Genomic DNA, 17,126 nt, shown 5'->3' on the forward strand with positions numbered 1-17,126 from the left:
CCCTTTCATTTGGAATTGTATAAACATTCATAAAATGCATTTAATTGTTTTGCTTATACTTACTTAAATTATTCTTTTATTATTTTTTTGGCAAGTATACATATGTATTTTGCTTTTAGTCATATACTTGCAATCTATTCTTCAATTCTACTTGTTTTTATAGTGCTTCCATTCTTCTCCAATTGTTCTCCATGCTTTTCCAATAATTCTTCTCATGCTTTTACATTTTCTCCCCCTTAATTAATACATTCTTATACTAATTCTTCTCTCCTTTTTGTCATCAGCAAAAGATTAGTTATTAAGCAGCCAACAAGGAGGCATGGCACATGGGGCGAAGCATGACATGTGGTTTCCTAAATCTTAGGAAAAGCAATTAGCAATTTGAATTTAAATTCAAAGCCATGCGGATGAGCCATTTGAATTTAAAGGCATCTCTTGAAAGGAGGAGGATTTTTAGGCTTTAGAGTTGTTGTTTGGAATATGAAATTTGAGTTTGAATTATCTTTCATTTGAGGAGATGGCTGAGATCCTTAGGAGGTCCTATAAATAAGTCTCTCGTGTAATTTAAAAGCATCTTTTGAATGAATGAAAAATTCTAGGCATTAGCTCTAAACCGACCCATGGAAATAGGTGCTAGCTTGAGCTAGTCCTATCTCCAAATCCCACCGCCATCTTTTGATTTTTGGTACTACCCCAAGGTGGTCCATTAATCCCATCCATCCATCACGCCATCAAGCCCCAACCAGCCATCCTACCGTGGACATTCGTCCAATACTTTGGTGAATCCTAACCACCCAACACACCATCAACACATCACCCACCATCCATCGTTTGAGGGCTTGCATCATGCTGCCGCGAGGCTGCCTCCCGTTATGCCCTGAGGAAGACGGAGAAAGAATCGCGATCGCAATCCTCTGTTCTGAATATTTTTTCCTTTGGGCCATAGGCTGAAGTCGGCTGAGCTTGTTGGCTTCAGCCCATTTAGGGCCTATTCTGACACATTCAGTAGCCTGTCTTGAAATATTCCCTTCTTTCAAAGCTTGCTTATTATGGTAAATACTCATTCATGCAATTACCATAGAGGCAAATCATTAATTATGTTGTGAAAATTATAGAGTTAATCTAATACCAACAAGCCCACTTCTGCCAAACCGATGAATTCAAACAAAACATGCCACGAAATTATACAAAAAGAGAGAAAAAGAAAATTTTGTAAGACTACAGAGAAAGAAGCCATCAAAATCACAAAAAACACTGTCATTTGGTTCTAACATTAGGAGATAACTCCACGGATTGCAGCAATCCAGTTGGATTTTAGTTCGAAGGAGCTCCTGGAGTGTAGAACTACTCTCTCTGCAGAAGTCAAGATTATATAGTTAAAACACAGGCTTAATGCTCGAACACGAAAAAGAACAATTTATATAGTTAAGACAATCAGATTGACAAGTTCAAGGAATGATCAAGAACAATTTATGATGATGCTAGAAAACTGGAATTTAATTTCTCATTTAGAATAGTATAATATTCCAGTCACTGTTACACAACTGTAATAATCAAGCCTTACTGATAACCAGCCAGTTATGCAAATAGAAGACACCGTATCCAAATATGATGGGCATAACCTTACACATGATTGTCGTTTATCAAGATGGTTATCAGATAAGCTCCTAGCAAATTAACATGATATATTTGTTACCACCATCTAAATTCTTGTTGTCAAACTGGAATATTTGCAAACCCAAGGCAATGCATGTAATGTCATATAACAGAGTAACATATAATACACAAAAGGAGGCTGGGTTTAACCTTGTACCACTGTTCATCAACATGGCAACAGGATAAACTCAGAACAAATTGAGCTGATAAAACAACTTCAAGTAGAAATATAATAGTATCATTTGAACTCCTCATGTCAAACTGGAGAATTGGTAACCTCATAATTTCCTGGATGATTCCTCAAGCAAGAAAATATTTTGCGGAAAATTTTGCTCTTCCAATATGAAATGAACTCTACATTGGACATCTATTTCAAATTTTCAACATCTTACTTGAATTGTGCCTACGTGAGTAACCCACCCAAGAAAAGTATTACTAAAGCATCAATGAGAACCAAGTAGGCAAGGAATAACTCGGGAAGCTATGGAGAAGAGAGAGAATGGCACATCTCTCATGTTCAACAAAGAAACAAAAAAATGGAAAAAAAGAAGGTTGAGAGTGAGGGAACTCTGCGAGGTTGGAGTTGGTGTTCTTCTGTCCCATTGTTGAAATAGTACTGAAGAGAGTAATTGGCTTTGTTGTTGGTTTCAGTTTGCATAACCATATTTTATTTCTCAATTTGAATGTATCAAAATTTCTTCTGGCTTAATTCCTACATGGTTTGTCTAGTTAGAGGCTTTTCCTAGTGTTGGTGGTTTCTCTTGCAGTTCTCTAGAGCAGCCTCTCCCCAAAAAAACTCATATTAATTAATCCCTAGCAGGTTGGTTCTTGAGGTGCTTAGCACTTGGGAAAATTCAGTATTGTGTGACTTGATGCCCTACATTTCTGGTCAAGCCACAGCAGTATCAAACTATCCAGAAAAGTTTGGTTCCTCTAGGTTTGTCTCCATCTCAAGCTTTAATTCATAGGATTAAGAGTGATGCATTGCAACCAAGCTACAAGCGACATTATCATCTTAAAATACTAAAGTTGGATATCCTTAATGGGTTATACCTTGTGTGCTCTTGTCAGCTTATACATAACAGTTTAACAAAATAAACTACAAGCAATTTTCTAGTCAAAACATAGTTATGGTAGAAATTAATGATATTCCATTCAAGTGATTCCAATTTTTCTCCCCTAAATCTCCATTATGGATTTTGAGTTTCTCATAACAGTATTAACTGAATTTAGTTAGAGTAATAAAAGAAATCATGACCCAAAATTTCATCTAGAAAAAAAAAAGGTGGTGGTGTTATTGGAAAAGATAGACTTCCAGTGTACTTCCTGAGTATTGGCACTATATGGTATATGGTAAAACATGAGAGTTGTTTTATTTTGCTAATCCCTGATGAAACAATCATGACAAAGGAGTTAGGCCAATAGACATTTATACAAGAAGCACTCATTTAGTAAGAGTGCAAATATATGCAATACTATGAAAGCAATTCATTTAAAAGCATATTAAGGAACAAAAGAGTAAAAGTAGACGCATAAGACTTGTATACATAATAAAATGGTGGAACCTATAATTTTTTCTTGAGTAAAAGGGATGGAAGAACCGAACCTAATTTGTTTATGAACAGTAGAAAGAATGGGTAACCCACAATTACTACTATACAAAGCATTTCTTTAAAGCTGCATTGTATATGGGAATAAGAAAAGTTAAGCCTATGGAACAGCTACCCAAACGTTATTCCTATGCTTTTTGGCTACTATTCTGGAATTATTTTTGGAAAAGGGTGTTTTATCTAAAAACAAATGAGGCAAGCATAAACAATGCTTTTATAACAAGAATAGCTTTTGACAGCCTATCCCGGAAATAGTTATCTCTGTCATAAGTAGGGCTGTTAACGAGCCGAGCCGAGCCCGAGCCTCCTCGGGCTCGGCTCGGCTCGTCCCACAAAATTTTAGGCTCGGGCTCGGGCTCGGGCTCGGGCTCGGTACCGAGCCTTGTATCGAGCTCGGGCTCGGGCTCGGTAGGCACAACAAAGGCTCGGGCCCGGGCTCGTAAAGCCCGTTTGCCCGAACCCGAGCCGCTCGGGCCGAGCGTGAGCCCGAGCTCCGGGATGGCGACCAGGGGATGGGGATGGGCGGGCGGGGGAGAGAAGAAAAAAAAGAAAGAAATAAAGAAGAAGGGAAGAATGAAGGGAAAGAAAAAAAAAAGGAGAAGTGGACTCACCTCGTCGCGTGCGGCGGCCACCGGCTTCGGCCGCGAGCACCGCCGGCACGGCGTCGGCCGCAGACACGGCCGAAGACGCCATTACATCCTACCATGGCTAGGCTGAGGGGTGCAGGAGATGGGAGAGTGCAGTGGGGCGGTGACGTCTTTTAATGGGTGTTTGATTGCTTTTTCCTGCGGCGAGTAACAGTGGGCCAGTGGCAGATATTTTGCTTGAGGTTGAGGGAAGAGGGGGGAGCGCCGGAGTTTCCCATCGCTACACCAATATCGAAGCACTGGTCCTGTACGGCAACTGGGTCACTGGGTGTGAGCTTTTAAAAGCTAGCAAGTGCGGGTGGGCCCGTTGGGGGGAGGGAAGAGGGAAAAAAAAAGGCCAGTTCGATGCCCAGATCAACGCCTTGTTCGCGGCCATGTCCGCCCTCAAGTACAACGACGTTAAAGTCGTGGTCTCTGACACGGGGTGGCCGTCGACGGGGGATGCGAACGAGACAGGGGCAGGGGCGGCGTGCGGCGTGTGCTGTCAGGGAACGCTGGAATGCCACGGCGGCCGCAGGCGGACCTGGATGTCTGCCTGTTCGCCCTCTTCAACGAGGACCAGAAGCCGGAGCCCACCTCGGAGAGGAACCATGGCGGCATGTTCTCTTCTACCCGGAAAAACAAATCCAAAGCCGTGCGGAACTGGCTCGGCCTGCTCCGTGCTTGATACCAGGCAGGAAAGTCGCGAGCCCAAACGGGCTCGTGAGCTACTCGGGCTCGAGCTCGGGCTCGAGCTCGGGTTTAAACGAGCTTCATTTTAGGCTCGGGCTCGGGCTCGTTTGACTAACGGGCCGAGCTCGAGCCGAGCTTTTACCGGGCCGAGCCCGAGCCGAGCCCGAGCAGCTCGGCTCGTTAACAGGCCTAGTCATAAGCAAGAATGACCAGCATAACTATTCTTTACTTGTATGTACTTTTTAAATGCTGTTGGGCAGGGATAACCTTACTGCAAACCTTATGCCTACTTTATGCCTGAAAAATCTGTTGCCTGAATTTCTGACATTATGTCAACCATCTAACGCCCACCATTATAGTATTGTAAGAGAGAGCTACAAAGATTACAGATTTATTCAAATTATAGCCTACAAAAAACTCTCCACAAGATAGAAGAAAACATAATTGGAATTATATATGATTCAACATTATAACTCGACAAATAAAAGTGCTGTACATGACAAAATTTATAATAATTTATGGACAATAATGACTGCAATGATTTAAAAATACTACCTTATAACCAAGCAGGCCAAAAATGGACTTGATCACTTTTAGGAGTAGTGGAGCTTCCGACTTCCTACAACAAGAATGATACAATTAGAGTCCTAAAATTTCAAAAAATGGTGGATATCAGTGGACGAAGGTAGGACTCTGATCTATAAGCCTATCGAACAAAGATAAAAATGTGGCAGAAAAGTACAGTATATAACTCAAAATATTACCTCTTTTCTATTTCTCTACTAATGAAAGAAGGATGAGAAAGAAGTAAACAACAACAAGATTTACAGTAAAGAAAGAAATGTTAATTATCATACAAATTAGATAAGTAAATTATCCCATACTTTTGATTTTTCTTTTCTTTCTATCCTACCCTTGATTTTCTTTGGTCATAAACTATAAACTTACAGTTTCTTAGATTTCTTTCACTCATGAGTTTATTCATGGCTGCATTATGGAAATAAAGAGTGAACTCAATTAAAAAATGGAAACTAAATAAGGTGTATACCCTTCATCATTGTTTTCTTTGCTCACTCTTGGTTCCATTTTTTGTCTGTGTCAAAAATGTCAACACATAGTGAGATTCACCTGAAAAGCTTTTAACAAATAGATCAAAACTTTTAAATAACAACAGACCCAGTGGATGGAAATGAAGCATCAATCTCCTCAGCCTCCTTTTGAAAAGCTGAAAGACCTACTATGTCCTCCATCTCTGTACTGTTTGCAGAAAGTGCAGAACAACAAAAAAAGGACATTAAAGATTTTCAATTCTTAGTGAAAACAAGAAATACAAAAGCATCTATATTCCAAGCTTCATGATACTCATGAGTAGTCTACAAATCAATGGAAACAACTCATTTTATGGCATCCGTGTTCATCCCAGAATGAGTGTAAGATGTGTTTTTTGGCAAATGGACACTGCAGTCATTTGAGCAAAACAGAAAAGCAATGGTCATATCTATACACATGCACGCGCGTGCACACACATATATATATATATATATGGAGAGAGAGAGAGAGAGAGGCTGATGGGGACATCAGCTAGGTCCCCATTTTATTTGCATATTTGCTTATTGTTATTTCTGGGTTTATTTGTGTTTAGGGATTTATTTGTGGTTTATTTTATTCTGGGCTTATTTGCATTTTAGGGCTTATTTGTGGGGAATTATTTTATGTAAGGGGTTTATTTTAATTGTTCTTATGGGGCCCAATTTAAAGGGAACTTTTATGTTGATTAGGGTTTTAATGAAGAATTAGAAATTTTCTCCCCACCTAATCTCCTTCTCTCTTCTTCTCTTCTCCCTCTTCTCCCCCTCCTCTTTCTCTTCTCCCTCTTCTTCTGTTCTGGTTTAAAATCCCGCTGAAGTTCTTCCTCCAGATTTGGTCCGGCATCAACTTGGTATCAGAGCAAGGCTGGTTTTGCCCCTGCTGCCAAAGCCCCGATCCAACAACAGCCTTCCGGTGCTTCAAGGAGAACAGGGCCTTCCCTCTGTCAGCCTGTTCAAAAAAAAAAAAAGGATCACTGCCGAGTCTGTGAAGGCCCAGATCAACAGCCACCCGCATCCGACCCTTCCTCTCTCTCGGTCTGTGTTTTCATCAGAGCCAAAAAAAAAAAAAGGGTTCTGCAGCCGAAAGAGAAGAAAGAGCCACAGTCCCTGCGCCGGATTCTCCCTCGCATCCATCTGACTTGATCCCTCGGTCGTCGCCGTTGCCCCACCACCTGCAACCACCGGCAGCCGGTGTATGGCCGATCGTCGCCGGATCCCTAGATTTCTGTGGCCGCACGAGTATTACGCCGTACGTCGACCACGGACACCGGAGCGCGTTGAAGGACCGCGTGTGACTCCCGCTGCCGGAAAGAGGAAGAGCGTCGCCGATCTATTTGCCACCTTGTCCCTCGGCACTGTCGACGCACCCGCCGACCACCGCGCACAAGATTCCGGCCGCCACCACGACCAGCCGCCGCCTGTCGTCGCCGACAACGGAGCCACTGTCACCGTGCCGTTCGGCCGTTCCGCAACCACCGCCGAAGCGGCCGGAACGTCCTCCCGAATCGTTCGGGAGATTGAAGACGGAGACGGGTGGTAACGGGTAAGTTCTAAACCCGTTACCCCAAACCCGATAGCCCGGTTCACATCCAGTAAGTTAAAAAAAAAAAAAAAAAAAAAAATTTGGCACGTGACCCGCACGTGCTGAGTTTCACAGTTATCGGAGCGGGTTTCATTCGAAACCCGAAACCGATAACCCGAACCCGTTAGGGTTCAAAAAAAAAAAAAAAAATCCCGTAGGATCACGTGACCTGCACGTGTTTCCAAAAAAAAAATAAAAAAAAAAAAACTTACCTCTGTTTCTGTCGAACGGAAACCCTAGGGTTTCCGCCGCCGACGCCGTTGCCGCCGCCCCTGCCGTGCCATCTCTGCCGCCGACGCCTTCTCCTCCGTCAACCGAGCCGCGCCGCCTTGCCGTCGCCGTCCCCGCCGCTCCCACGACCGCTCGATCGCCACCACCACATCCTCGGCCGCCTCCTTCTCGCGGTCGACCACAGCGCCATCGCCCGAGACCTCCGCCGCCTCCTTCTCCTCCGTCAACCGAGCCGCGCCGCCTCGCCGTCGCCGTCCCCGCCGTTCCCGCGACCGCCCGATTGCCACCACCACATCCTCGGCCGCCTCCTTCTCGCGGTCGACCACAGCACCATCGCCCGAGACCTCCGCCGCCTTTCACCGCCTCCTGTTTCATCTCGCCACCGCCGCCAGAGCTCCACCGTCCGCGCCCCTCCGTCATTCACCACCGACTCCTCCTCTCACGAGCTCAGATCATCAGCCCGGCCGCCCCTGCAGAGCCCCTTTCAACGGGCCCCTTTCATTTGACTCCACAGACCGCCAACGTTTCTCTCCATTGCAGGCCAAAGCCCATTTTAGTCCAAGCCGTGCGCGTCTCCTTGAGCGCGGCCCAAGGCCTTTGGCCGCAGGCCCTGTTTCAGGTCCAAGCCAGGGTGTTCTTCAGCCCATTTCAACAGCCCAGGAAGCTTTGTGCTGTAGATCCAATTCCATAACTCCAGCTAGCTCTGCCCGGCGCCAACTTCGTGTTCGAGACTCCACACGCAGACGATTCTGGTCAACTGCATTCACCACAGGTAATAGGTTCTTCCTCCTTTGGGCTTGCTTATCTAAATATGTTCTAGTTCTCTTGCATGACAGCCCTATTTTGAAACTTATTTTCTTGTCAAACTGCAAAACCTAGAACATTTTCCACCACACCCGTTCTACCTACCAATTAAATCTAAATATTAAATTAGCACACCTTAGTGTCAGGACATCATCAACATCCATAGATCAGATTACTTTCAGACTTTGAATGACTGTAAAACGTGTTTGCAACCTAACTTCTTATAGTGACTAATTTTCTACTTTAATTCTGAAATAACCAAAGTACAAATTAGTAACATTTAATTTTAAGATTATTTTTGTGAAAAGTTGCTGATTTCCGAATTCATAGTAGGTTGCATTAGTGGGTTGCATCAGTAGGTTGTCCTGCATTACCTTTGGACAATTAGGGTTCATTAGTAGTATTGCATATCATATTACCAACTAGAGTAGTTCCTGTATGCCCACCCGTAGTGGTAGAGAGTACCTCCTCACTGACTCTCAGACCCCTTCATCCACCATGGACCCCAGAGTCATACAAGATATTCTGGAACAATTAGCTGCAATACGAGCTGATAACGACGAATTCAAACGTGAGATCCGTGCTCTAGTACAACACCCTAGGACTCCGGAACCATCATCCCCAATCGCAGCTTATCCCGAGTTTGGTTTGACCACACCGCCTGCAGCTTTTTCCCATCCCCCTAGGAACCAACATCATCCTGATCACCAGCGCGATCTTGACGAGAGACTACTTCGTACCGTGCGAGTAGAAGCCCCCACATTTGCTGGTCAATTAGAGCCGAGCGTGTACCTTGATTGGAGAGCAGCCATGGATAATTATTTTGAGTGGTACGATATGACTGATGATAGAAGAGTACGGTTTGCCAAAATGAAGCTTATTGGGCAAGCTCACTGGTACTGGCATAACGTTGAACATCGGCGTGAGACCCAAAGGCTTCCATGCATCACCACTTGGGAGGATATGAAAGAAAAACTGAATGAGAAGTATCTGCCATTCTCTTACCGACAATGCCTTATGGATAGGTGGCAGAAACTAACTCAAGGAACCTCAACTGTTGCCGATTACATTGCACGATTTGAGGAGTTTCACATGAGGTGCGGTGTAATCGAAGAGGAGACTGTTACTCTTTCTAGGTTTCGAGCAGGACTCCGCGAGGAGATCCAGAAAGAATTGATCCTCCGAGAGATTACTACCCTTGGCCAGGCATACCAATTGGCTCAAGACGTGGATAGTTTTTTACGAGTCCCTGTGGTGAGACGTACCGACTCACAGTTTTTACCTCCAGGAGCTCGACCTAATCAAAGCCATCTCCCACAACCCAGACCACTCTCCAACCAGCCCTCCCAACCCGGTTCTAGCCAAACACCGACTAGGACGTTCCCGGTGCATGCTCAAAGTACATCAACTGATAAAGGAAAAGGCATATTAGGGTCCAACCCACCCTTAAGAAACCAAACCCAGTGTTTCAGGTGCCAAAAGTTTGGCCATATTGCGTCCCAATGTAATGCCAAGACCTATTTAATGACTGAACTGGAAGCAGAAACCCAGGATACTGAATGTGTCGAAGAAGTCTATGAACCAAACTTCGAGGATTTTGTAGATGACTTTGGAGACGAAAAGACCGGATTAGAGTTTGTTCAGACTGAATACCAAAATGAGCCCACTGATAGGAATGACCAAAACCATAGGCTCCATGTGGTTAGGTGCACACTAGCCCAAACAAAGACCGAACAAGACTGGCGAAGAACCTCCCTATTTTATACACTTATTAAGATCAATGGTAAAACATGCAAAATCTTATTTGATAGCGGGAGTTGTATCAATGCCATTGCGTCTGGAGTTGTTTCTCGCCTTGGCCTGAAATCTACCCCTCATCCTAATCCATATAAAGTAGCCTGGGTAGATAAGACGTCCATTTCGGTTTCAGAAAGATGCCTTGTCCCGATTCAATTCCTATCTTATAAAGACGAGATTTGGTGCGACTGCCTTCCGATGGACGTAGGTCAAGTCATTCTAGGAAGACCTTGGTTATACGATAGGGACGTCACACTTCATGGTCGGTCAAATTCGTGTAGTTTTATGTTCCAGGGTCGGAAAATTATACTGAATTCATTGCCTCCTAGAGAGCCCGGCCCTGAGAAGAAGGATGCTACACCACAAAAAGAAGAGCCACTTCACATCATTACTTCGAAAGAAGTAATGAAAGATATCGAAAGCCATTCACCTGTGTTCGCCCTTGTGGCTAGAGTTATTAATGTGGAGTCAAATGTCGAACATCCGGCCGCCGTAGTTCCTCTGTTGGAGGAGTTTCGCTCTGTCTTCCCAACTGATCTTCCAGAGGCACTCCCTCCAATGCGTGATATCCAGCACGTAATTGATCTCATTCCTGGAGCGTCACTGCCAAATCTTTCCCACCATAGACTCAATCCAAACGAGCACACTGAACTGAAACGCCAAGTTGACAAACTCGTCACTCGAGGGTATATTCGTGAGAGTTTGAGTCCCTGTGCTGTACCTGCACTCCTCACTCCCAAGAAAGATGGCTCTTGGAGGATGTGCGTCGATAGCCGTGCTATCAATAAAATCACGGTAAAGTATCATTTTCCCATTCCTAGGCTGGACGACCTTTTAGACTATATGTCTGGTGCTACAGTTTTTTCCAAGATCGACCTAAAGAGTGGGTACCACCAGATTCGAATTCGTCCTGGGGATGAATGGAAAACTGCATTCAAAACCAAAGATGGACTCTACGAATGGTTAGTAATGCCTTTCGGATTAACAAATGCTCCAAGTACTTTTATGAGGGTGATGACACAGATCTTTCGACCTTTCTTGAACAAATTTGTCGTTGTATACTTTGATGACATCCTCATTTATAGTCAAACTCAAGAGCTCCATCTCTCACACCTAAGGCAGGTTTGTGAAGTCCTGCGGAAAGAAAGCTTCTTTGCAAACCCTAAGAAGTGTGCCTTCCTGACTGATCACGTCACTTTCTTAGGATTCATAGTATCTTCCAAGGGTGTCTCCGCTGATCCAGAAAAAGTAAGCGCGATAGTCGATTGGCCTGAGCCCAAGACCTTAGCCGAAGTACGTAGTTTTCATGGTCTGGCTACTTTCTATCGTCGCTTCATTAGGAATTTTAGTTCAATAATGTCTCCCATCACAGATTGCATGAAGAAAGGAGACTTTATCTGGACTAAGTCGGCATCCCAAGCATTTAAAGATATTAAGCATAGGATGACCGAAGCACCTGTCTTGCGCCTCCCTGATTTCACTAAGGTATTCGAGGTCGCATGTGATGCCTCTGGCGTTGGCATAGGTGGTGTGTTAAGCCAAGAAGGTCACCCTGTTGCGTTCTTTAGCGAAAAGTTAAGTGACGGCAGGTTGCGTTACTCCACCTATGATAAGGAATTCTATGCGGTAGTGCAAACTTTGCGACATTGGCGACACTATTTGCTACCGCAAGAATTTGTCCTGTATTCAGACCATGAGGCTTTAAAGTATCTCAATTCTCAAAAGAAATTAAACCTTCGACATGGCCGGTGGATTGAGTTTCTACAAGCCTATACTTTTGTGCTGAAACATAAAGCTGGAGTTGAGAATAAGGCTGCTGATGCGCTCAGTCGACGGATCTTCCTCCTATCCATGATGAGCACTGAAGTAATTGGTTTTGAAAGGATCAGGGAACAATATACCACCTGTCCCGATTTTAGTAATGTATACCTGACCTTACGAGATGGAGTAGAGAGAGAGCACGATGATTTCTTTTTACACGATGATTATCTCTTTCGCTCCGACCGTTTGTGTATTCCTCGAACTTCTTTGAGAGATTTTCTAGTATGGGAAGTACACGCTGGAGGACTGTCTGGGCATTTCGGGAGAGACAAAACCATTGAGATGGTAGAAAGACGTTTCTTCTGGCCGAGTCTCAAGAGAGACGTGGCCAAAATCGTCGCTCAGTGCCGCACATGTCAATTAGCCAAACAACGTAAACAGAACACTGGGCTTTACACTCCATTACCTGTTCCTGATTGTCCGTGGCAAGATGTTAGCATGGATTTTGTGTTAGGACTTCCACGTACCTCGACCAAACACGATTCCATTTTTGTAGTAGTGGACCGGTTCTCTAAAATGGCTCATTTTCTCCCATGTTCTAAGACTTCTGATGCTTCTAGGATTGCAAAACTCTATTTTGACGAAGTCGTTAGACTCCATGGTCTCCCTAAATCTATTGTGTCCGATAGGGATGTTAAATTTATGAGCTATTTTTGGAAAACTCTTTGGCACATGATGGGTACCAAATTAAAATTTTCCTCTGCCTATCATCCCCAAACTGATGGCCAGACCGAAGTTGTCAACCGAAGTCTAGGGAGTCTTCTCAGATGTCTGGTAGGTGAGCATACTAGGACTTGGGATCTCGTGTTACCAACTGCCGAGTTTGCATATAATAGTTCGGTCAATAGGACCATAGGCATGAGTCCTTTTGAAGTGGTGAATGGCTATAAACCTAGGCAACCCATAGACTTAATTCCCATGTCTCATCAACATAGAGTCTCTGAGTCTGCACAATCATTTGCTTCACACCTGCATTCATTGCATCAGGAGATCAGCAAACTTATTCACTCTAATAACTTAAAATATAAATCCTTTGCTGATTTGCACCGACGTTATAAAGAATTAAATGTAGGTGATTCAGTCATGGTAAGAATTAGACCTGAACGACTTCCTTCGGGGATGTTCAAAAAGTTGCAATCTCGTAGTGCGGGACCATTCCAAGTCCTAAAGAAAATCAGTTCGAATGCGTATGTTGTAGATTTTCCTGAAGACTATGGGATTAGTGCGACATTTAATATTGAAGATTTAGTCCCATACAAGAAATCAACATTCATTCCTTCTGACCCTTTTGTTGATACATCCACTATTGTTGGTCACCCTGCTCTAGCACCTGCTAGTGAGCCTCCACATCCACAGTTTTCATGCACGCAGAGAACATATAGAACATATATTAGATGAGCAGGTTATATCTACCAGGAGAGGAAGCTACCAACGTTACCTTGTTCGGTGGAAAGGTCGACCCGAATCAGATGTGTCGTGGATTTCGCGAGCTGAGTTGCAGCGCCTTGACCCGGATCTTCTGGAGTAGTACGACAGCCGACCCGATTTACACTCGACGGGGTCGAGCTTTTCTCACCCGGGAGGAGTTGATGGGGACATCAGCTAGGTCCCCATTTTATTTGCATATTTGCTTATTGTTATTTCTGGGTTTATTTGTGTTTAGGGATTTATTTGTGGTTTATTTTATTCTGGGCTTATTTGCATTTTAGGGCTTATTTGTGGGGAATTATTTTATGTAAGGGGTTTATTTTAATTGTTCTTATGGGGCCCTATTTAAAGGGAACTTTTATGTTGATTAGGGTTTTAATGAAGAATTAGAAATTTTCTCCCCACCTAATCTCCTTCTCTCTTCTTCTCTTCTCCCTCTTCTCCCCCTCCTCTTTCTCTTCTCCCTCTTCTTCTGTTCTGGTTTAAAATCCCGCTGAAGTTCTTCCTCCAGATTTGGTCCGGCATCAGAGGCTAATTTTGAGATCATTTGACTCCAGACGCTTTGTAATGAAAAACAGTTAAGACCTTCTCAAAATGATAATTAGCAATGTCGATCATGATTTACGATATATAAAATACTTAGAAACTAAAATATTTTATTTTAGACTGTTAGAAGTATGCCCTATAAGCCAATGTGGCTGACACATATTTGTAATCTGGAGCACAAATTTAAAATTTGACTCTTATTAATAAATAAGATTGGGCAATTTGTTTAGCATTCATGTTTGTATGTGTCTATGAATCGTCCAAGAAATTAATAGATGATGACACATTCTCAAGGAGTTGAGAATTTGAGGCATGTGTCATTAGGGATTAATTTCTAAATGCTCCTGATCAATGGATCCATTATGAGGGACGGTAATCGATCCGCTGAGATTAGTGCACAGATCACTTAGTCATATGAACGAGTCTCGAGTCCACGGTGTAGAGACACTGGAGTAATTGTGCAAGTACTTGTTAGAGAACAAGGTACTGAGCGTGACCAAAGAAAGTAGTCACATGGATGTCTATCCATTCGTCAGTGACTACTTGTGCTGCAGTTGTATGACTGGTCCTTTGACCTGTGATGCTTCAGCTATTCACCGTGAGGTTGCTGCAATTTGACGAGCACGCGGACTTGGGCCCTAGCCCTTCGGGTCCTTGTGGTGCGGATTGGCTGCAGTAGGTTCATTTTGGAATAGGGTTGCATCTAGATGAGATCTATCGACCTTGATAGATTAGGAGTGATCCTATGTGATTTATGAGACTGAGTTCGATAAATTTCTAGCCAGATATTTTGGAGAAAGAGTTTTCCATATCTCGAACTGGAAGTCGAATAAATTAGACATACGACAGATGATGGGGTTTGACGAGTTATCCATAACCTCCGTCATGTCGGGATCCATGATAGAGGGACTGTATCATACGTTAACTGCACCTAGAGGTTCAGACGTTCCATTCTGCTGGATTGCCACCACATACTGCTAGGTATCACTAGTGGATTGTGAGACTCGAAGGCATTCACTTGGTGATCAGTGAACCCTAAGAGTAGAACTGAAATTGTTTCAGTCCACTGAAAAGAGTTTCAGTGATATTGAGATAGAGATCTCAATATGTCTCACTACCAGATAGAATAGAACCTACGGGGTCACACACATAGAGGATTTGATTAGTCAGACTATCATAATTGTGATTTAGAATCACAATAGATGTCAATTATCAGTATGATTGATGATTGAATTAACCCACTGAGTGTTAGTGCGTTAATGGAAGAAGAATTGAGTGGAATTGATTGCAATTGGGCTGATTTAATGAGCCAAATCAAATTGGTTCGACCCAGATTGATTTGGGTTCATGATTGGGTCAACCTTGATTAGATCAGGATATGTGTGGTTTTTAAAGTCCACATGTCATCGTAGGATGAATATGACTTAAATCGTATTCACACTATGCGGACTTTAAAGACCACATGGCATCGTAGGATATAAATGACATAAGTCATGTGCGGACTTTAAAGTCCACATGTCATCGTAGGATGAAAATGACTTAAGTCATATTCACACTATGCGGACTTCAAAGTCCACTTGTCATGCAATGGTTGTATGGCGCCATGGATACATGGACTGAACAGTTGGCATTGATCCAAAGGTTGGGTGGTTATGTAGAGTTTATCTCTTAGTCTAGATAAGCTTTTGAAAATCCTAGACCCAATCTATAAATAGGAGGCGTGTGAGAGCATTATAGGGCAATTCTTCTTTACGCCTCATCCATCTTCCTTTCTCCCTTCTCCACGGCAGCAAAAGGAGCCATTCCTCCTCTCTCACGGCAACAAGGGAAGATCCTTCTCCCTCTCCTTCCAAGGCGTTGGAAGTTTGAAGAAGAAGGACAAAGGAAGAGAAGCTCTACACGGCAAGGAAGGAGTTCTTCCATCACGCCTCAAGCCTTCCTCTTCCTCCTTGTCCACGGCAGCAAGAGGATTCTTCTTCCTCTTCCTCCACGGCAGCAAGGCAAGGAAGATCCACGCACAAGCTTCCTCCTTCCTCTTCTTCCATTGCAAGCAAGATTGAAGAAGAAAGGGTTCTTCTTCAAAGAAGGTATGTTGCAGATTTTTCTTCCAATCTTTTGATAGTCATGGGAGGTCTTTGCAAGGAGCTAGCACTCCGGTAAAACCTTATCTCAGATGATTAGATCTTCGTGTGGATACCTGTAGAGGCCGAACACGTGTGCGGCTTAAACAGGAACCTAGAAAGACCATCAGGTTGCGGTGTTCTTCACCTGCAGAAATTTTGAAGATAGGATCTTCAAATTTACAACTTCTGATTTTTGTTTTAGTTTAATGATAATTAATCAATCTTCCTCAGATCCTAATCTCCCCTCCCTTATGAGTTCAAAGGTTTTCTGGATTTGGATCCAGAAAAATTCTTGAATTCTACAATTCCAAGCACGTTCATACAATGAGCGACATCTCATACGAAATTCCGCTGCGAATGTCGCATCGTGCGGGGCGTAACTCAACAGTGGTATTAAAGCCATGGTCCTAGGGAGCATGATTAGGATCAAAGGATTGATTACCACATTTTTAATTTGATTTTTTAAAGAATTATGCTTGCTGGATTTTCTGCGTGCTGAAATTTCAGGTTGCTGAAATTTTCAGCATGCAGATTTTTTATTTTCTTTTGATCTTGTATCTTGTCTTGGAATTGCAATTAGATTACAATATTTGAAATCAAGTAATGCATGATCTAAAATCCAGAGAATAGCATAATAGGTTAAAAGTTTCAGATCTAAAAATTATACATGAGAATCAAGGTACGCAGTACCGACTGTACCGACGTACTGGTGGGCATCGGTACCGGTACGGTACCGAACCAAACCGAGCCGAACCGGTACAGTACCGATGGGGCTAAAAGCCAAAAAAAATTTGGAGCCGGTACGAACTGGTCGGTTTGGGTCGGTACCGGATCGGTACGCGTCGGTACCGGATCGGTACGCGTCGGTACGCATCGGTACCGGTCGGTACGGTTCGGTACCGAAATATGTAGATGTACCGTACCGGTAGAGTCCGGTACCGGTATGTACCGGCCGGTACCGATCCGTACCGACCGGTACGGCAGACCATGCATGAGATGCATGTTGTAATCATAATGTTCATACTTGTTTATGGTTATGTTTAAAAACAATGTATGCATGAGATGTATATATAACTTAAACAAAATTTGTTTGCATGAGATGTGAATAAAACTCTTAAACA

General features: G+C 43.4%; 1 protein-coding gene across 10 annotated transcripts in view; it reads right to left on the bottom strand.

Moving 5' to 3' along the window:
* Positions 1 to 1,063: 1,063 nt before the first annotated feature.
* Positions 1,064 to 17,126, bottom strand: part of LOC103708036 (putative ATP-dependent helicase C29A10.10c) — a 72,255-nt gene continuing 56,192 nt past the window's right edge. For 5 of the 10 annotated variants that reach the window (XM_089925791.1, XM_088705484.2, XM_089925790.1 and 2 more), the window contains 4 exons: positions 5,762 to 5,842; positions 5,634 to 5,678; positions 5,141 to 5,204; positions 1,064 to 1,353 (listed from right to left, as the gene is read on the bottom strand). In XM_089925791.1, coding sequence (XP_089781917.1) covers positions 1,345 to 1,353; positions 5,141 to 5,204; positions 5,634 to 5,678; positions 5,762 to 5,842 — 199 coding nt within the window. In that variant the 3' untranslated portion in view covers positions 1,064 to 1,344. The remainder of the gene's footprint in view (positions 1,354 to 5,140; positions 5,205 to 5,633; positions 5,679 to 5,761; positions 5,843 to 17,126) is intronic. The other 5 variants (XM_088705485.2, XM_089925794.1, XM_089925792.1 and 2 more) reach the window with 2 other exon arrangements.

The sequence above is a fragment of the Phoenix dactylifera genome, chromosome 10, assembly GCF_051530095.1.
Source record: "Phoenix dactylifera cultivar Ajwa chromosome 10, Ajwa_hap1_PhDact_Kaust_v1.1, whole genome shotgun sequence".
Taxonomy (NCBI): Eukaryota; Viridiplantae; Streptophyta; class Magnoliopsida; order Arecales; family Arecaceae; genus Phoenix; species Phoenix dactylifera.